At 47.4% G+C, this 20,725-nt stretch overlaps 1 protein-coding gene across 1 annotated transcript in view; it reads right to left on the reverse strand.

The window, feature by feature from the left end:
* KDM5B (lysine demethylase 5B) overlaps nt 1-20,725 on the reverse strand; it is a 57,308-nt gene that overhangs the window by 3,082 nt on the left and 33,501 nt on the right. The window contains exons 13-24 of the mRNA XM_082295996.1: nt 20,364-20,483; nt 18,132-18,326; nt 17,404-17,585; nt 16,533-16,657; nt 16,058-16,208; nt 11,554-11,668; nt 9,207-9,562; nt 7,976-8,114; nt 6,057-6,236; nt 5,070-5,228; nt 2,796-3,281; nt 784-895 (exon numbers count right to left, since the gene is read on the reverse strand). Of these exons, the coding sequence (XP_082152122.1) occupies nt 784-895; nt 2,796-3,281; nt 5,070-5,228; nt 6,057-6,236; nt 7,976-8,114; nt 9,207-9,562; nt 11,554-11,668; nt 16,058-16,208; nt 16,533-16,657; nt 17,404-17,585; nt 18,132-18,326; nt 20,364-20,483 (2,320 nt within the window). The remainder of the gene's footprint in view (nt 1-783; nt 896-2,795; nt 3,282-5,069; nt 5,229-6,056; nt 6,237-7,975; nt 8,115-9,206; nt 9,563-11,553; nt 11,669-16,057; nt 16,209-16,532; nt 16,658-17,403; nt 17,586-18,131; nt 18,327-20,363; nt 20,484-20,725) is intronic.

Consider the following 20,725-nt stretch of genomic DNA (forward strand, 5'->3'; position numbering starts at 1 on the left):
AATAACTCAAATATGAAAAATAAACCTGGTGACACAAAGAACTGCCTTGGTTGATGTGAACTGTAACATTCAATTGAAATGGCTTTTCTAACACCAGTACAGACCGAGCTGCACAGACATGAAGGTTAAGTCTAGACTTGTGTCCCTGGAGCATTATGCATCAGGGGGGAAGAAATAGTAAGTAACTTCTGTCACAGTCATAAAATGATGTGATTTACAGCTTGTCTGTTAGTCCAACCCACTGAGTCTGAGGTGAGGATGGTCCAGAGCCTGTGCTGAGTGACCCCAGCAGAGCACAGCCCCACAGGGCCGGGGCAGCCCCAGTCTCTGACAGCTGGACAGTTGTGCTGCAGCAAAGCTCACATGGACTTGTGTCCTGTGGATTAAGTACCCCATGGCCTCCAGCACCACATCCCTGCTGTTCCCATCCACCTCCTACACCTCCCATGGCCTCTCCCCTTTCCTTCCCCCTTCTGCAGCTCGGCTGGGGACAGCCTGGGGCAGCTGCTCCTGTGGGAAGGGGCCAGCTCTCCTGATTCCTCTTGTCCCATTGTGCCACACCTTTTCACTACATATGGGAAATTTCTACCCTTGAGCAATGCACCCCTCTGCCAAAGCTGGACACTGAGCTCCAAAACTGCTGAGGAGATGGAGAAACCAACAGTCACAAGCCTGCTCAGCCATCTCCTGGTGACCAGGACACCCTCCCTCCTCCCCCAAACACAGGGAAAAAAAAGGAGGGAGCAGGGAGAAACCCCACAAAGCAAAGTGAAGATTACATACCATGAAGTGGGATGCAGTGCTGTCCTGCAGAGAATGGAGAATGCAAATAGACAGTTCTGTTATCCCAGTCATGAGGCATGGAGAATGACATTGCTCCAATTGTCTGTGACACCTAGAAAACAAAATGCAGACAGTTTCACTCAATGTGGAGTTTGAAGTGTGGAATAACTGTGATAGGATCAATACTTGTTTTTCTTACAGCTACTGGAATCTTGTATCTCAGTGCTCTGGTCCAAAGACTGCAGCCCTGCCCTGCCTGGGCACGGACACGCCGACAGCAAAGCCTGCACCCCCTGACACTGCCAGAGGCATCTCACCAGGAGCCTTCCACAACACCCTCTGCCTCACTAACCCAAGTGCCTGGGCCCCTTGCAGAATATGGCTCTCCTCAATTCCCACTGCTGCTCTCAAGGGAATTTTTCAAACTCACCCACATTCCTCACTTTGGCCAGTGTCAAGCAGCCCAACTCCAGTGGTTATTGGAAGAGCTTCTTGTGGGGAAATGAGTGTTGAATTAGCCCAGATGACAGGGAAAACAGAACTGGGACAGGACAGGACAGCCATGGTGAGACACTGGCTTCACCAGAAAACCACCTCAAATGCATGGAGACAGAAGTTGCAGCTCACACCTGTGCTGAGGTACGCTGGGGCCTGGCTCAGAAGGGTCCCTGGCTCAGGCACACTGAGGGACCCAGGCAGAGGCACACGGTCAGATCCTCTCCCACCGAGCTTCCCAGGGACCCCTGATTTGGGAAATGCAGTCACAGGGACCTGGACTAGCTCAGCCAGATACACCCTGATTTGGAAGGTTTACTGACTTAAGGTCCAGACCCCTCAAAAATGGTTACACTGCTCTGGGTGGGAGAAACCTCACAGTTCCACGCTGAGCTAGTATCGTCATGCTAATAAAACTAAACTCACTGTTTCAATTTCTGGCCCAACCATCAACTTATATTTCCAAAATCTTGGCCAGTTCTTTTCAGCTACACTAGCTGATCTAGCAAAAGGATACTTTCAGACCTAAATGACCAGAAAAATTCTCTTAAATACCTAAACATATTTTCATTTCTGTATCCTGACTTTCCTGCTTGAAAAATTTGGTCACCACAAGCCATTGGCACAGCTGGGTGAATGAGAAGCAGCTGCAACACCCCATCAGGCACGTGTGGCATGGTTTATGTTTTAACATAAGTGAATGTGAAAACAGAAACACAACCTATCTGTAACCAGACTAGACTAGCAAAACTAAGGTGCTTCAAAATGTAAATAAAGTATACTCCATTTTGGGGTGTTTCATGTTCTTTATACAACACAGAGCTTTGATTTCTGGTATTCTTCTGCATTTGTTATCTCAGGAAAATTGTTTAACTCCTGTCCTTCTTTGTGCTCTTTGCTGAAAGATCTTCACTGAAAAAAGACAAACTCCCTCACTACCCCACCTGAAACAGCTGATGTGGCTAAACCCAGCAATATGAGCAGAATATTCGGTTTGGGCGGTCTAGTGGAAGTGAGGAGAAGCAGCAAGGGATGAAGACACTTTGTTGCAAACAACCTTGTCTGAGAGCCAAGCTGGTAATGCACAGGACAGTTTGTGCGTCTGTCAGTTAATTCTCAACACTTAAAACCCTATTTGAATACTTGTAGGAGCAGAATATAAAGACCAACTGAATAGTGAGCACTCCAGAAACAATAACTCAGCAGCTCTGTCATTAGTGGTGTCACAGCAGAACACAGGAGCTGGAAGAGGAGAGGGGAAAACAGGCTCTTTGGGAGGAATTGTTCCTGGACTCCAGCAGAAGGGAACACGAAGCTGCTGCTGGGGCACACACATATCCTGGCTGAGGGGCACAGCAGGACCCGGCTCCTGAGAGCCCCAAAGCAGGAACAAACCCTCTGTCTTGTCGGGATTTGTAGGGAGCTACAGCAGACCCAAACCCGGAGCAGTGCTAGCCCCTGTCCTCGCTGACCCTGCGCTCCCCGTGCCAGGAAGCCCAGCCTCGGCCCCGCCTCACCTTGTTTGTCTCTGGCAGCTGGCCCGCCGAGGCTTGCCACCTGCTGTACAGTAATCCTGAGCCAACTTTGTCCTGGATGCGTTTTAGATTCCCTGAATACAACATTTGTTGTGCTCTGTGCTGCCAGTTCACAGTTCTCTCGATCATGTAGCGCAGGGCATCCCCCTCGGGCAGCCGGACGCGGATGCGCTGCAGGGACGCCAGCAGCGGCAGGATCTTCTCCAGAGGCGGCTTCTCGGAGCGGTGGCAGTGCGGGCACAGCCACACGCGCAGTCCCGGTGCAGCGCCGGGCACCGGCACGCAGCCGGTGTGGAAGAAGCCCCTGCAGAGCTCACACTGGATCATGGGAGCAGCCGGCTCCTTCTGGCACAGACACACTTTGAGCTCGGTGTCCTCCTCGCTCGACAACACCTTCACCTCGTTGGCTGCTCGCAGGGCACGCAGCGCCTCCATCTCCCTCAGCCGGGCTTCTCCCAGCGTGGCCATCTGAAAGGGAGTCAAAGGATGGCATCTCCAAGGGAACACTGCTTGTTACAAACAGGGTGCCCTCTGCTCTGTCACACTTCAGACACGCCAGCCTTCAGGGCTTCAAATGTTGGAATGAAGCAGGAATGGGGATGTGAAGTGGTGGGGATGGAAGGGAAGCAATCAGGATTGGAGGAGCAGCAGTGGGGGATGTGCAGTGGTGTGACTTCAGTTCCCTTCCATTTTCTCATGAGGCCCTGAGATAAAAAGCTTATCCCTTTGTAAAATAATAGCTCCTAACCCCCTCTGTGTTCCGAGCTTTTGTGTTCTGTACTACAAAAATACAGTCTGCCTTTAAGCAGCTCAGATCCTGAAGTGCAAGTCTGGATTGCAGACACTGCTCTGGGAATATGTCTCTTAACAGTCTGACTCTGGATACTCAGAAAAGCTTCCTGGGCCATTTTCACAAATGTGAATGTACCTCTGACCCCCACCTTGTACACACTTGCCCAGTGCTCAGGGCCACGCCCTGACCTATGAACTTGCTCTGGGGATTGTGAACAGCAGGCAAAGTTCAGGTGTACCCTGGATGTGCTGTTTGCCCTCTCTGCAGATGCTCCTGATCCTTTTTTTCAGGAATCTTTAGCATTAGCTCCTATAAAGACAGCAATACATTCCAGTTGCATAAAGGCTGTTCAAACCAGCTGCAACTAATTAATTCTACGCATTTTATAATGTACGTAAACATACCAAGAGAGTTTATAAATACATACAAAGTGGTTATTTCCCACATCATGGCTTTCAAGCATAATTCCTGGACTAAAATCAGCTCTCGAAAAATGAGACAGCTGTGTCCATCCTGGGCAGACATGGGACTGGGGCACAGCACATTCCGACGTGCGCACAGGTGCAGAGCTGGGCTGGCAGTGTCCAAGACTCACTGTGGGAAGGTTCTGGTTCCCCTCGTGTGACAGAAGCAAACCCTGCCACACTGAATGACTTCCCTTTCCTGGGTGCAGCCCCTGGGTCTCCTTAGCCAGGGGTGCTGGAGTCACAGAGGGCTGGGTGTGACCCAGGGCCCAGCCCATCCCCACAGTGTCACAGGGACACGACAGGGACACTGCTCCGGCTCTGGGGTCCAGACAAGAGAGGCCAACACCAAAGCACTGAATGTACAAGCTTCAAGTAATTGCCATAGGTTAAAACTTAGATGTCCCACAATTAATGACAATGAAGGCCCACCCAGCGAGCCCCTACTGCATCTCATTAGCCACCATAGGCCATCATTACCTGGCCAAGGTGGAGGCTCTGCACCAGGTCTGCTGGAATGAAGCCCTTCCCCACCAGCAACTGAGTCTGCTCCACCCAGAGCAGTGTTTCAGTGACTCCACAAAGCATGAGGTTTTCTTTAATTATTTAGAGTGCTTGTTTCAATTATAAATGGTGCTGGATTATTGTGTTCTTTGAAAGGATCAGACTTGGGCAAACCCTATCCCATTTTTAATAAGGTTTAGGTATGGTAAGGGAAAACAGGTCTCCATTTTTTGTTTTCCTGTGCTTTGCTCAGCTACAGGCACTGCCTGGCAAACTGTGAGGCTGCTTCATGCACAAAACAACACATGCTGTTTCCACTGAAAGCAATTTTAGGAAGTCTGAAGCGAACACAGAAAAGTGCAGTCCCAGAAGTCCTTCTGCAGAGCAGCACAGCAAGAACAGGGTGGAAGCCACACTCCTGCACAGGAGGCAAACAGAAACAAGGATTCAAGGAACTCAGAAGAAATTCCAGTTAGGAAAGATCTGACCACATACCGCGGACGCAGTGTCCTTGCTCTCGGAGAGCGCTCGCTCCAGGTCGCTCAGCGTCTCCAGCTTAGTGCTTTTCTTCTTGCCACTTGGCACTGGCTCCTTCAGCTTCTTCTGCTTCCTCTTCAGACTGAGCATTCCGATGTCACACCAGGGACACAATACCTGAGGGACAGAACAGCAGTGTCCCACCTGCAGCAGTGTTACACCTGCACTGTTCTTAATGCACCTTCCTGCCTGGATGCAACCACAGGCAACTGATGAGAACTAGGGTTCCTGCAGTTATTCCATCAAAGATCTGAGGGATTAGGATGAGGTTATCTGGAAGGCAGGGAGAGCTGGAAGGCTGGAACTTCAATTTTGTGAAATGGCCAGACCCGAACAACCCTTGCGTTTCACCCAGACTGCTGGTACAGAGAGACAACCTCCACAGGACTGAAACTGCAAACCCTGGAAAAGAGCAGAGATTCCGGGGGCTGCCTTACATTCCTATCTGTCCCAGCAGGAGAGGGCTCAGAGGGCCTCAGTGCAGGGCAGAGTATACATTGCTCAAGGACTGCAGGTGTGACACGGCTACAGCCACAGCTCCAGAGGGCAGCACACACAGCCCCAGCCTCGCCCCTGGCACACCTGAACCTGAGGAGGATGGAGCAGGTAGGAACCTGCTCACCTGCAGCTTGGCCTGATGCACTGGAGTTAATCCAGTGCCGCAGATTTGTCAGTATTCCCATATTCGTATGGAAAATGTTAAGACACTGACACTGCCTGCTCTCACTAGCCACTGATTAAGGGAAAACATAGCTAAATCTTAAGCATTTAAAAAGTTTAAAACTATTATTAAAAGTATAGGTCACTAACAAAAGTTGTTATTACAATAGTTCATGTAATCCTAAAGCAGTTCTGCCAATCTACTGAATATTTACTGCTCCTTCCTGAGCGCACACTGAGTCCGTGTGCCTGCGCCGTGACCGATCCCCAATCCACGCCTCCTACCTCCAGGAGGGAATACGGGGAGTTCTCGCACAGGAATGTGTTTGCTGCACACTCCTTCCACGCCTGCACTTCGGCCACCAGGGCCTCCAGCCTGGGCAGGTAGTCCAGGTGCACTGGGATGGACCGGCCTCTCGTGACGAGCTCCGCCAGCGTGTCCAGCACGGGCACACGGCCCCCGACCTGCCGTGTTGGAAATGAGGAAATGCTGGATGCACCCAAGACACAGCTTGTAAAAATGAATTTAATGCTCAGACAGCTCAGTGACTTGCACTATCAGTCCAACATTTGTGCTGCACTTACTCATTGATTACCCAGACAAAACTAAGAACACATTTAGGGGCTGGGAAGCAAGAATACACTTGCCAAATGACCCTTTAAAAAGAAAACAGAACAAAACAAGAGTGCCAACAATATAAGCAGCCTCCCACTCTCACACTTTGCATTCACAGCAGAAAACTGAAATAATTCTGAAATCATAAAATCGTAGAGTTATTAACATTGAAAAAAGATCTCCAAGATCAATTTCAGTCATTAACCCAGCATTGTCAAAGCCACCACTAAACCATGTCCCCAAGTGTCACATCCCCATACCTTTTAAATCCCTCCAGGGATGGTGACTCTACCCTGGGCAGGCTGTGCCAGGGCCTGACCACTCCTTTCAGTGAAGAAATTTTCCCCAATAGCCAACCTGAACCTCCCCAGGCGCAACCTGAGGCAGTTTCCTCCGATCCTGTCCTTTGTTGCCTGGGAGAAACCTCTGATTTCCCCAGCTCCAGCCTCCTTTGAGGTACTGCAGGGAGCTACAGCACCAGAAGACAAGTGCCAGACCAAGAGTGAGAACCACCTCCAGTATCCCGTGTGCCAGTCGGGAGCAAGCTCTGGCCATTCCCTTGGCACCCCACACCTCGGGCAATGCAGGTACCACACACCCAGAAGTAATTCCAGAGGTAATTTCTAGAACAGGCAGTGATGTAGGACTGGGGAACTATTCACCAAAACAACCCCAGCATCTCTAGCAACTTCCAAGTCCAATTAATTTCTGGGCATAGGGCAGCAATATGGGATACACATCATAAAGTCACCTCTAGACAGATATCAAGAACTTCCTGCGAGCCACAGTGACCATAGGCATTTAACAAAACCTTCACAGAACTGAAGCAAGAATTCTTGGCACAGACAGAATTAGTTTCCCATATTCAAGCGGCAGAATTTTAGAGTCCAGACCAAGAAATTAGCAAACGCCAAGAAAAAAAAATCACTCAAGTGCTTTCAAGACAGCCCTCAAGTGGAAGTTAGTATTACATTAATTTTATTCCTTCAAAATATTTAAGTATGGGAAAATTAGTTTTTTTAATAAAAGCTCAAAGTAACTTTTTATTAAAAGCCCAATTTAGGCCAGAGAAAATACCCTTAAGTTAGATCAGAAAAAAAATGAGGACAAATGAAAATATTTGGCAACTTATACCAAAATGTGAAATCAGGGCTATCCCCAGTGCCACCCTGGTCTGATCTGGGCAGTCCCACTGACCCCTGGCTTGAGCATTTGCAAGGCTGAGCCAGGAACTACATCTGTATCACCACTCTGTACCTCAGTGTAGTACACAAAAATGTGATTAACAGGGAGCTGCTACTGAGCAACTGAGTAAAAGTGACCTGAAGGTGAAGTTCCATAATGCAGTAACTTTCTAACTTTAGATTTTTGCTAATAGCTCTTTTATAGATTTTATTGCAGGCAGTTAGCTGCAAAGGTGAAGGAATACAGATCAGAAAGAGAAGCAGGAATCAGGGCAGTGAGCGTAACCAATGTCCCACAGCGGGTGCTCGGAATCAGTGTGACACCGGAGCACACACGGGGTGTGGGGTGGCTCTGGTGACATGAGCAGGGTCACTGTCCCTCCCCAGCAGCCAGGCTCACGTACCTGCAGAGCCTCCACCTCCTGCAGCCAGTCCTTGGCCTTCTGCACTGCGTCCTTCAGCGCTGCTCCATTCGGGAGGTAGGCTGGGATCTCCTCCAGTTCCTTCACTGCTGCTGCCAGGCTGCTCAGGGACTGCCGGGGCCTGGGGGAACACAACAGCCCAGAAGTGAGATGCTGCTTACTGAGGGGCTCTTCCACTCAGCTGGGTTATTAAAATCAGAGGGCCACACCAAATAATGATGTTACATTCAGTACTGGCTGCACCCAGCAGAGCTGGGGCATCAGGAGCAGGGCAGGTTTAGAAATATCTGTTTGCTTACTCTGGACTCCTGCTAGAAATGTTCTCACATTTGGACTTAAGGAAGGTTTACCTTTTATTAACTTTTGAATGACAAACACCCACCAAACCCCAGACCAGCACCAGCTGAGAGAGTCTGCATTAGGTTAAAAACCTGAAATTGGGTTTTCTGTATTTCCCAGTTTGATTCTGAGGTTTTAGAGCGTTACGAACACAACACAGCTCCCTATCGAATGTTAAACCCAAGCTTAGTCAGCAAAGTGCTATATGAAGTTATCTTAAAACACTGTGGTTAGTAGGGGGTAAGAAACACTCCAATACTCCAACTATGACAAAATTAAAAAAAAAAAAAGAATCTTGAGGGAAGAAACCTGGAACATAAGTTTGTGCCACCTTCCTAAATTTTAAGTACACTGGGCTCTTCCCTGTTTTACTTTATAAATCAGAAGGTAAAAACCACAAGAAAATTTTTCTTAGTAAGGATGTATTTGGCTTGTTTCCTTCCTCCATGCACCAACTAATCTGGAAAAATCTCCTCCTTGTTAGTTAGAAATAGTCCTACATGGATCCCTATGGACTATGAAATTTTACCCACTGGTGGTACCTATTTGAGCTTTATCTGGACACGTGTCCTCCAGCCTGAAAGCGGGGAGGGGAAGTGCAAAAGAAGAAGAGGCATCTTAAACCCCTTCTCTGCGGCAAAAGGAGAATTTGCACAAGATGGTCGAGCAACACACTCACTGCAAGGCAACCGTGACACCTGAAACCACTCCATCCCTCATGCCCCTCCTCCAGCCCTGTCCCTTCTGGCTGCCACAAGCTTTGCCTTCATGCTGGGAACTGGATGAACAAAGGGGAGCCCCTCCAGGAGTCAGGGCATTTCCATCTGAAACAACTCATGGAACTACAAAATACAACACTAAGATTTAGCTCTACCTGGCCTTTATCAGGTTCCTGGCTTTGTCATCCCAGTGCTCGGACACGGTGAGGAGCTCCTGCAGCTTGGCCATCGCCTTCTCAACAGCCGGGTAGGGCGCGAGCCCCACCCCGGAGTCTATGAGGCGCCTCATGTCATCCAGAGTGAGGGAGCTCTGCTCTGAGCAGGCCAGCTGCACGTCCTCCAGCCAGCGGGCCTGCTCCAGCCGCGTCCGCAGCTCCGCCAGCTGGGGCAGGTCCACGTCGAAGTCGAAGCTGACATCCAGCAGCTCCTGCAGCTCTGCAGCACTGGGCATCTCTTCGGAAAGGAGCTTTTGGCTTTGCTGTTGGAAAGCTTCCACACGGTCAAGGAGATCCTGAAATACACAAATGCAAAAATTAATCAGATGGAAGTCCTCTGCTAAGTCACTTAACCATGGAAGAGCAGGGTTAATGATGGGAGCACAGGGTCCTGGCAAACCCCCCCACTGCAACACACACAGTGCACATGGCAAATTATCCCGAGGGTAGGAACGCTGCAGTAGTGTCTTCAACACACAGTATTGGGCCAGCACCTTGTCATATGTAACATGGCCACAAGCTTGAGTATCCCAGAACAAGGCAATTCCAGTCCCAGAGGCGTCAGACAGAGGGCTCGAGGAACAGAAAGGATGTAAAGGGAAATTGAGTGTTCCCATGGGTGCTGCTGTCTGGCTTTGTTTTGGAATGGTTCAGGCAGCTGAGGAACAGCAAGGCGAGCATTATGAAGGCTTTGAAAAACACTGGGAAGGGCACAGAGGTTCAGGGGTTCATTCTTGCTGTACTGCTACAGCTTTTGAGCTCCACCCTATGGTCTCAGTGAGCCACAGGCATTTTACTCTCTCATGCAGGGCAACACCTTCTCTCTCTCCAGGCACTCAGCAGCTCATTACCCCAAAAGGTATCTCTGGGGCTGTTTTGCACTTTCCCCAGGACAAAGCACAGTCATCCAGAGCAATCCCACAGTGAAGGCTGGGATTATTCTGTATGAAGCAACCTGCCACTACTCCCAGTGCTGCCTGAAATGCTGTTCCTGCAGGAAGTTCTTCCCTCACAGCTGACATCTTGGCATTTTGCCAGTGAGGCTGTTTCCCATGGTGGGCAACCTCCCCCAGGATGGAATAAAACATTTTTTAGAGACAGCCTGAATTGTGAACCCATCTCCAGTAATGTTGGCCATTTATATTAACGGCCTAATTTGCACAACTACATATAATTGAGGCTTGTTGAGGATGATACAAAGAAACACCCCGACCATATGTGTTTGTTATTTTCCTGTTCAGGAATGCCAGATGGAGAGGAACTGTTTGCATGTCTGGCATTTCCAAATTTCTGCTTTTCAACCACCAAGGAAACTTCACAGCTTCAGTGCTATAAACAAATAACTGTAAATAGGACTGTATCAAATCTGATCCACACACTGCAGGGCTGATAAAGCTTCCAAAGCAGCAGTCAAAGCTGAGTTGAACTGGTTTATTCCCACTCATTTACATGGCACTGTCTGGTGTCTCAGTGCTGGGTGGATACTTGAGGCACAGTTCAAGAGCTGGACACAGCCATCTCCTGGTTTCAAGTGTCACAAATATGCAAAGCCCTTCTCCTTTAAGACAGGAATTGCAGATGCACAGATTTTTTTTTTTTTTATTGCCCCTCAGTGTGATATGGAACATTTTGGCAAATTCTGAAACAAGATTTTGAATTGCTTTCAGTTTGCCTGAGGGCTGATCATCTGGGGAGCACAGAACCAGCACAGCTGGTGGTTGTGGGATCCACAGTGACCTGACTCCTGCCAGCAGCAGGTACTCTGATAGAGAGAGGATTTGGGCAGCCTGGGCTGGGTTTGGCTGGAGTTATCTGGGGGGTTTCCTGGAATGTGGCTTGAGAGCACAAAGAGGGATCTAATTACAAGACTGAGAAAGCTGATTCTGGGTTAACGAAGGAAAGTGGTAAGAACAAGAGAGCTGTCCCCTCAGAGCAGCGGGGAGTTTGAAGGCTCTCAGATTAACCTGGCTTTACTCGTAAGAGCAGACCAGTTAACTGACCCCAAACTCTTAACTTGTAGTTACCAAGGTCATCCTGCTGCTCCTCCTGCAATCCTTCATACAACATGAATGGTTTGATTTGCCTGTGCAGTATAGAACTCTGCTGACCACGAACAGCAGCCGCTCAGAGCTCCTTTCTTCAGCATCCCATGTGCACAAGTCAGCCCAGCCTGCCAGTGCCCAGGTATTAATTCTTGGAGCAAACAGTGACATGGCAGATGAATGCAGTGCAAACCCATTACTCTGTAAATGCTCCTGGCTCCCTTCCCGAGGCTTTCCCAGGTTACCTTGAGCAGTGGTGTCTGGCTGAGGACACAGGGCAGGGCATAGAGCTGCCTCACGAACAGCCGCAGCTCGTTCACCGTCAGCTGGTTCTGACACTTCCCTCCCCCGGAGCGGTACCTGCAATGACACCGTTCAGCTTTCTTGGTTAGCACTGAAAAACATAAAAACCAAAACTCTCAACATCGAGGCCAGGCTGGACAGGGATTGGAGCAACCTGCTCTAGTGGAAGGTGTCCCTGCGGGGAGTGGAACAAGATGAGGTTTAAGGTCCCTTCCCACCCAACCCATTCTGTGATTTTTTGATTCCCTGACATCTGCTTATGATTTCGTGTCAGCCAGGCCTTCTTCAGGAATAAGAGAATATTCACAAGCACCCAAGCAGCCCAGGGCTCACACACATGGGAAACCTCAGTCTGCCACTGCAGAATGAGCTATTGTTGAAACACTCATATTAAACAGGATTCTGGAACAACTACTCAGCCTTGGAAGGGCACTGGTTATTATGGAAAAAAATTAAGCTTTTTTTCCAGAACACAATGCAACTGTGGATAAACTATTCAGTTATGTTGCAGTAGCTATTGTAGTCAGCTCTGCCCATGCCCAGACCAAAAGAGAACAAATCCCAGTTCTGAATGGGTTTTATATTGACAGGTTGTGTAGGCACTTCTGAAAAATCCTCTCTACACTAAAATCAGCGTTTTTATTTTTATCTAAAAGCTTTGTATCAAATGAGTGGCTTATAAGTGTTAACAAATTGCCCAATATTAAAAGCTTTCTAAACTCAAGCCAGTATTAATGAGGTCTGAGAACCCTGAACAGAAAAGGAAAGATCCCTTACAATGCTGGCTCCAATTGAATCCACAGCGCGTTATTTATACAAAAGAGGAGAACAGCCCAGCAGGATATGCCAGCATGACTGGAATGTGAACACTATAAAATAAATTTTAATTTACCATTCCGTGTTAAAAATAGGTATTTTTAACGGATACACAGGATCTCACTGGGAGTTCCAAACCCCAGTCAGCTGAACAATAAAATGAATTCAAAGCCTCAGGTACAACACAGGTTTCTTTACAGTCTGCTTTGTTCTACTGGTTTTTGAGGAAGCCCTACAGTATCTTCCAAGAAAAGGCACAAGTTTTGAAATATATAAATATTTATGTACATATACACACATATCTAAATGGCAAAGCTGACACAAGATGTTTTGAAAACCAGAAATTACATGAGCCTAAGAAAAACCATTGACAGAAGCCCAACCCATGTCCATCCAGGGTTATTAATCACAAAGGTCTCCAAGCACAAATTCTCAGAGACTCTAAGGAACAGAGAAGGAAGGGAAAAGACAGGAAAAACATGGCAACAGGGCAGGAACACTGCTGCCTTCCACTGCCAGGAGAACGCAGGCCACACTGGACTCTGGCCCCATTCAGATGTTCAGAGAACATCTCCCAACCACCATCTGTGAGGGTTTAATCCCTCAGCACCCAGAGGAAATAGGGATGTACAGCCTGTTTGCACCTCTTCAGGTACTGCAGAGAAGCTGGTGAGCAGGAGTCACAGGATTTACTATGATTTATTACCATCTCCCCTGGTCTTCTCCCCACCAACTGCTGTGTTTGCTGTACTGGAAGAGATCCTCCGGTGTCACTGACTGCTGTGACTGACAGGGATGGCCTTCCCACAGCAGAGAAGTCCCCTGCATGCCTCTTCCAAACTCAGAATCAGACCGAAATGCTCAGTCCATAACGGAAAGTTTGCCAAAAGCACAAACCAAATTTTAGGCAGAATCCACAATCCTTCCTAACCAACACCTGGCACTCGGCGTGATGGAGGCTGTCCATCAGCCTGCAGATGGGAGCTTCAGGCACATGAATCTGCATGTGATGTAACATGTATGAAGATTTTAAGCAGATAATTCTCTTCTTTATTTCTTTCTCCAGAAGTTATGAGCATCCCCCACTTCAATCTTGTAAGGAAAAAAAAATCAATTAACATGGGTTTTAAAACTTAAAAATTATGAAGATATGAAACTAGACTTTCTCTAGAAACATGCCAAAAAAGATCCAAGGAGAAATGGTGCAAGAAGGACTAAAACCTCTCCTAGAGCAAATAAGAATCTCAATGCAAGCAGTGCCTTGACACTGTGTACAGCAGCAGCACTGCGTGAATTACTCGTCCCAGTCTGGGATGCTGCAGGAGCTGGCAGGCCCAGCTGTGAGGGAGGCTGGGAGCCTCTCATGCTCACAAAAGAACACACCTAGTCAAGGAGACGAAGATAAAAATCGCTCCCAGCTCTCCCCAGGTCAAACAAAGTCAGGGACACATTCAGTGCAGGAAGGACTCAGCTGGCACAGAGAAGCTGGGAATGGCCTGGCTGCTGCTCCTAGTTCAGCACTGGGAGACCTGAAAAGCACCAGTGATAGGAGAACACAGACTGGGGATGCCAGAAGAAGAGATGGCTCAACACCAAATGAAGGAGGAGATCAGAAGTGGACAAGTCCTTTGATGATGGTGCCTCAAGTCTCTGCGCTGGAAATCCCCTATCTGGCAGAAGTCATGCCTGTGAATTTCTCATTCCTTGTTGCAATATTTTTATGTTGCTGTGACAGAGGCTTCATCCTCCTGTGTGTGCAAGACAGCAAAGGTGAATTTTTATCAAGTTCCTACTACAAAGACTTACACAGGGATCACCACAAAGGAAGACAAGAATCACGTCTAAGTGTGACAGCAGAACATTCCACCCCCAAAGTCCTTCCAAGCCAGCCTTCAAAGTACTGCAAGAACGCAGGAGTGATGAGCTACACGAGTCCTGGTGAGGCAGCTGACATGCAGGAACCACACGTGTGCAGTTCTACCGATGCCATGAAGATTTTTGCCTTTTCTTTTATACCCCTGTTATACCTTTTTACAACTTCTGTACTCTCAGTGCTTTTTGCCTACATTCTTGGACTTGTTTGTCAAGCTGAGAGACTCAACATTTTAGAAGCTTCGTAGCTGGGGATCGGTGTGCCCCAGAGCCCAAGGTCCTCTCCAGAACACATTCTGTAAACCAAGATAGAACCATCCAGGGGAAGGCTCCTTGGGGAGGGGGGCTCACTTGAGCCTCTCATTGGGGAATCTTTGATAGATCTGCTAATTAGTAACACCTATAATGTGATACCAGATCTTTTTGGGCGGGCATTTTGGCGGGGTGCATTTTGGTGCATTTGACCTGGATGTGTGCACCTAAGGATCCTTAAAATAAGTACCAAGGTAAAATTCCTTTTCCCCTTCTAACCGTGTCTGACTCTTGATTTTAAGACCAGGAAAAGGCATCACTACCAGCACAAAAGGCAACTGCTCCAATAAACACCATGTTGTTCAAAGAAGCAGAAATGAGTGAAAATTCTCCAGATGGGACAAATGACAATTTTTTATGAAGTAATTCACATGTAAGATTGTTGGACATGAGCAATACTGTCCTCCACATATATAAACCCAACATTTTCTTAGAAACCACCATCCCGCAAGGCTCAGTGTGCCCATGGTGAGTCTGGGTGCCCTGATCAATGGCTTTCAGCTGAAGGAGGGCAGGGTTAGATGGGACAGTGGGAAGGAATTCTTCCCTGTGAGGGTGGGGAGGCCTCGGCACAGGCTGCCCAGAGCAGTTGTGGCTGTCCCATCCCTGGAAGTGTCCAAGGCCAGGTTGGAGGGGGCTTGAAGCAATTTGGGACAGTGGAAGGTGTCCCTGGCCATGGCAGGGGGTGGAATGGGATGAGTCCCTTCCAACCCAAACCAGTCTGGGATCTATGGGTGAAGAATGACACAACAGAAGATGACAATTCATGAATCCTGAGAGAAAGGCTCTTACATCTATACAGGCATAACTAGATTTGTGCAATGAGGAGAACCAGCCTTGGCCTTCTGTTCTGGCTCTTTTCAACTCATTTCAGACACAGAGTGCCAGCGAGACCAGGCAGGCAGTTCACAAAGAACATGTTACCCAAACTCTGCCCTATCCTCAAATCCCCTGAGCAAATAACCCATCTAAAAGATTCAATGTAAAGAGCAAGTATTTTTTCAGAGCTCTCGTACAACATTCCCCACCAGCAGCAGCTCAGGGAGTTAAGGCACTTTGTTTTTCCACAACACAGAGGGTAATGAACACAACATCATCACCTGTACTGTGGACAGATTTATAGTGCCCATAGCACAAAGACAAGGGGACTGTATCTTGCAGAGTGTTACTTTGTCTGGACATACCACACCATTTTTGCCTTTTCAGGGAACACTGGAATGAATTTACAAACTAACTGTCAAACACAGAGGAAGAAGAGATTTGAAAACCAAGGATGTTCAACTTATTATATGTAGTAAAACCGAATCTCCCTGTCAAAGATGGCTCTGCTGAGGAGACAAAGATTCTTTTAATTTTTAAGTCTTGCAGAGCACTAGCATCCATCAGTGGCTACTGACATCCATCTCTGGTGCCCCAATTTTGCTGCAGACATGGAGTGGTACTTACCTGGTCTGTCTCTTGCCATTCAACAGCTGCTGGGCCACTGAGGCACACTTGTCTGCGTCCTGCGTCACCAGCCGGAGGTGTCGCAGCAGGTCGTTGTCTGGGAACTTTTTCATTTCTGATTCTTCTATCAAAGCCTTAAAACTGATGAGACCTGTTGAAAAAGACATTAAGTTAAGAAGTCTCCCTTTGTGATGCATTTTCCATGGTAAGGCTTAGAAACACAACCTGTTAAATGTATTTCTATTTCTACTTCAGCTATATTTTGTGTCAAAGTGATTTACAGTCTTGTCACAGAGACAGCTTAGCATCATTTCTGGGACTTTAACAGCTCAAATATTTACTTTAAAACATGAAGTAATAAATGATTTATTTTGATTGTCACATAAGAAAAAAGTTGCTATGGTTCAGAAACTAAAAACTGAAAAGAAAAGCCCCTTTTGAATTATGTGCTACAGGCAGCAGGTAAGATACTCACTTTTTTTGTTGTTGATCTTTGCCTCCAGGGCCTCGTTGACGTTGGAAGCCCACTCGTTGTAGGACTCCGCGCGCATCTTCAGCGCGTTCATCATCGGGTACAGCTCCTCCAGGGTGTAGCGGTACCTACGGGCAGCACACACCTCAAACCTCCAGCAACACTGCAGGGCAGCAGGAGGGTGGAAGGAGGGGCACCAAGATGAGGACCCAGGTTGGATGGGGCTTGGAGCAACCTGGACTACTGGAACAGCCTGTCTCTGCCCATGGCATGGATGGAATGAGATGAGCTTTAAGGCCCCTTCCAGCCCCAAATCATTTTGTACTTCTAAGATGTGTTGGTCCATACAACAGAGAAATAAGCTGCTGTGCACTCAGGGTTAAACAATTAAGACCATACAACCACACCATGTTCCTTTTGAGACAGTTTCATTGCTGCAATTGCTTGAAAAGGCAATTTCTGCAGGACAATTACAGAATTGTGAAACTGTCTTAGAGCAAGCTACATTCATACAGGACAAAAACGTACTAAACAGCACGGGAAAGTTAACAACGGGAAGGAAAAGCTCCAAACAGCAAAACAATACTCCTTGGCAAGGACTGGATCTAAGGGACAATGACCTGGTTGCTATAAATAAAAATGCAAACTAACTTAGCCAGCAACTTTTGCCATTATAGAGCAAGAAGAGCTGAATGCTGAAGAGGCTTTGTGTGTGAGCACAAAACAGTCCCATTGTTGTGGGGGCACTGGATTTGCAAAGGGCTGAAACAGAAACAGAGACCAGCCCCACTGGCAGCAGAGATTACCAAACCACAGTATCTGCACAGTCAGTACTATCTCCAGATCATGGTGTTAGTTACTACCTCAAGCTTACCCCAGTTTGTATTTGTAGGTGGGACAGGAGCAGAGGTCCTCGACATGGTACAAGCACACCAACAACCCAGGTTTGCAGGGACAATAAACTGCTGACATGAAGCAGGTGGTTTTACACTTCAGGCACTGTCGCTCATCATCAGGGAACAGCTCAAACGTCACCCTCTCTGAGTCAGTCACTCCCTGCAAGAGTGTTACACCAAAGCCTAATGAAGAAGTGACTGTTACAAAGAGGTGGTTATTCCAAGCTAGAACACCAGAAGGTAAATTTATCGAAAGAACAATGAAGTTTAGATATAAGATATTAAAGCCAGGCAGACAGAAATCTTGGTTAATGAAAAATCAGCTTTTCTGGCAATATTACTGAAAGTACAAATATTACCTTAAAAGTGACATTCTGAACAACATTAAAGGGCAGATACTAAAATAAGGTGCATGATCAATGATTCTTTACCCAGGTAGTCCTCTGAAATCCACAACTTAGGAAGGGACTATGTACCTCTAAGCCTCTGACACCCTGGTACAAAAACCAGCATGTTCTCATATCACTGTTTCAACTGTTACTTCATTCATTATAATGAATTCCATCTCTCAAAATGTTCAAGGCCAGGTTGGATAGGGCTGGGAACAACCTGGTCTAGTGGAAAGTGTCCCTGCCCATGGCAGGGGATGAAACAAGATGACCTTTAAAGTCCCTTCCCACCCAAACCATTATTTCCTACAACTCACCAGTTTATCAACCTTCTCACGTAACCTCTTCTCCTCTTCAATCATAATAGCCATGTCTTTCTGGACTGTAGATGCCACCACAACGTCCAGGACATCTGCTTTGGAAGCCATTTTACAGATCATCTCGTCGTGGGAGAAGACGCAGTAGCGGTTGAGCAGCCGGTAATGCTCCACGCACTGCCGGCCCAGGGGCAGCTGCGGGGCAGACACGGCATCAGGGGGTGCACTTGGGCAATGACAACAAGGTACTAACTCTGCGTGCTACTAACCAAAAACTGTCCCAAGGAAAGGCTAAGACAAATCCTTCTAGCGACAATATTCATACTTTGGAGTGTAAAACTAGAGAAATCAAGATCCCGAGTTGTGCACAACAGGGATGCTCATGGCTCTTTCCCAGTGGACTCTGTGGGTGTGAGCTGTGTAGCTGGGGGAGGTGCCCTCTCTTGTAGAGGTTGTAATTAAGGGCTACTAAATCACTAAACCACAGTGGGCTCAGAAGATCCAAGATAAAAATGCACTGAGGCCAAGAAAGCATCGGGACAAGTATGTAAACCCAGCCTGTTTCCACCACTCGAGGGATGCCCCATCCCAGGCAGGTGCAGGGCACCCTGGGCCTTCTCCCTGACATGAACTGTGCTGCAGCACGAGAAACTGCTGGCTCAGGGACCACTGACATCCCTAAATGGCTGCAGGCAGAGCAGCCTGAGCTGGGCAGGTCACTCAGCTCTATTTTAAGGCCAGGCAGACAGTGATGCTCAGGGTACAACGAGGTTATGTGTTGGGTCCAGTGTGAAAGTCATGGAAGGGGGAAAACCAAACTAAACCAACTGGCATGCAAGCACAGTCAAGTGCAGAAAACTTTCTTGCAAGATTAGTCATCTCCCAAGTAATGTTTTTTACATCTAGCAACCTTTTTAGTTGGGCTTTGTGGACACAAAAATGCTGCTAGAAAGGATTTTCTTGCTATTTTCTAAGTCTGTGAGAGATTTTTCTCTCTCACAGAAGAGGTAGCAGAGTTATGTAAAGAACCAAACACCTGCAACCTTGAGAGGTCTTGTTTATGGTACAGTAGAAATATATTTTGACAATGGATGTTTCAGGATTTTAGCCAATCACCCCCAAGGGGTGGCTGATCCTTTGTCCAATCAGACTATGAAAAAAAAGTCTTTAAAATAGAGTTTGTAAAATAATTAAATAAATCAATTTTGCTGCACAATTCCTGCCTGCTGGATCTTCTCTCCTCCTCCTCCCTATGGCTGTAGGACACGGTGATGTACCCTAGGGCCCAGGCCTGTGGTAATAGGGCTACACTTACAAATAGCCAAGACCTTTTGGGGGAAAAAAAAAAAAAAATCACAAGAGAAGTAATTTGAAATATCAGAAGCTTCAAAGAGTCTTTGTGAGATCAGATAGCACTGTGTGTCTGAGTCATTTGCTGTGAAGGTAAAATTACTTGTAACTTAGGACCAACTGTCCTCCATTCATGTTTATTTTAAAGAAGACAGAGAACTTATTCAATAACTCTAACCTAATAGCTGTAATGTGTGTCCACCTCTGCTGGGTCAGTGAGCTGAGTGAAGCTTACTGGGAATGATGTACTGCTCTGTGAACCTTCCACTTGAACTTGAGAACTTTCTGCTCTCTTCTCATTAAGGTGTTCTTCCCTAAAAACCGGGAGTACCTCTGCTATCCAAGAGGATGCTCTCACATGAGATGCAATTCCTATTTTTTTCCCCCCACAAGAGGACTATCAATGTCTTTAACTGTTATTAGCGTGTGTTGCATGTATCATTTGACTTTACCAAAGAGGCTAAAGCAGAAAAGATATCCAAGTTGGATTTGGTTTGCAGCTGCATGAAGTACCTCTTAGAGAATTCCCAGGGCAATAAATTAGGAAATTCCATTCCAGCTTTTGATTTGAAATGGAACTCAGGGACACAAGAATGAGCAAACTCCAGTAGCACTGGTTCATCTCATACTCCAGGCATGCACGGGACTGTGCTGCAAAAGCTACATCAGCCCTAATGTACAATTCCAAACCAAATCCTCTGAACCAGAGGAAGCCCCCAGTTCAGTGCATGACAAACCCTTTCAGCAAACACCATGCTGCCAGTAACAGGCTCCTTCTGATCTGTGGCCTAGACTTGTGCATCAGCGATAAATCAGAGCTGTACACCAGCTAGGAACAGCTTTGGAACTGCTCACTTAGGGGAAAACTGCTTTGGAACGTACCCAATCGACGGTGCAGAAGTTCACAGCTTCAGCAAAGTTGAAGCCCTGGTTGAAGCCGCTGTGATAAGCTCTGGGAAAGGTGATCACAAACTCCCCAGCACACTGGTTGGTTCGGTACACCTGGGGGGACAGACAGGCCAGCGTCAGCTCACACCCAAACACAGCTGGCGGCTCAAGGAGAACACGGATTTCCAATTCGCAGTAACTTCGGTGAGGACTTCCAAGAGTTTGAAACCATAAGCCCAAGAATTACAAGTGGCAGCTGATAAAGTGCCATGTAAAACCCCAGAAAGCCAAGGGTTCCACTCAGCCACACCCCACTCTGAATAGCTCTAGGTTGGCTGCCTGGGCCTTGTGCTCCT

The sequence above is a fragment of the Coloeus monedula genome (assembly GCF_965178545.1).
Source record: "Coloeus monedula genome assembly, chromosome: 23".
Taxonomy (NCBI): domain Eukaryota; kingdom Metazoa; phylum Chordata; class Aves; order Passeriformes; family Corvidae; genus Coloeus; species Coloeus monedula.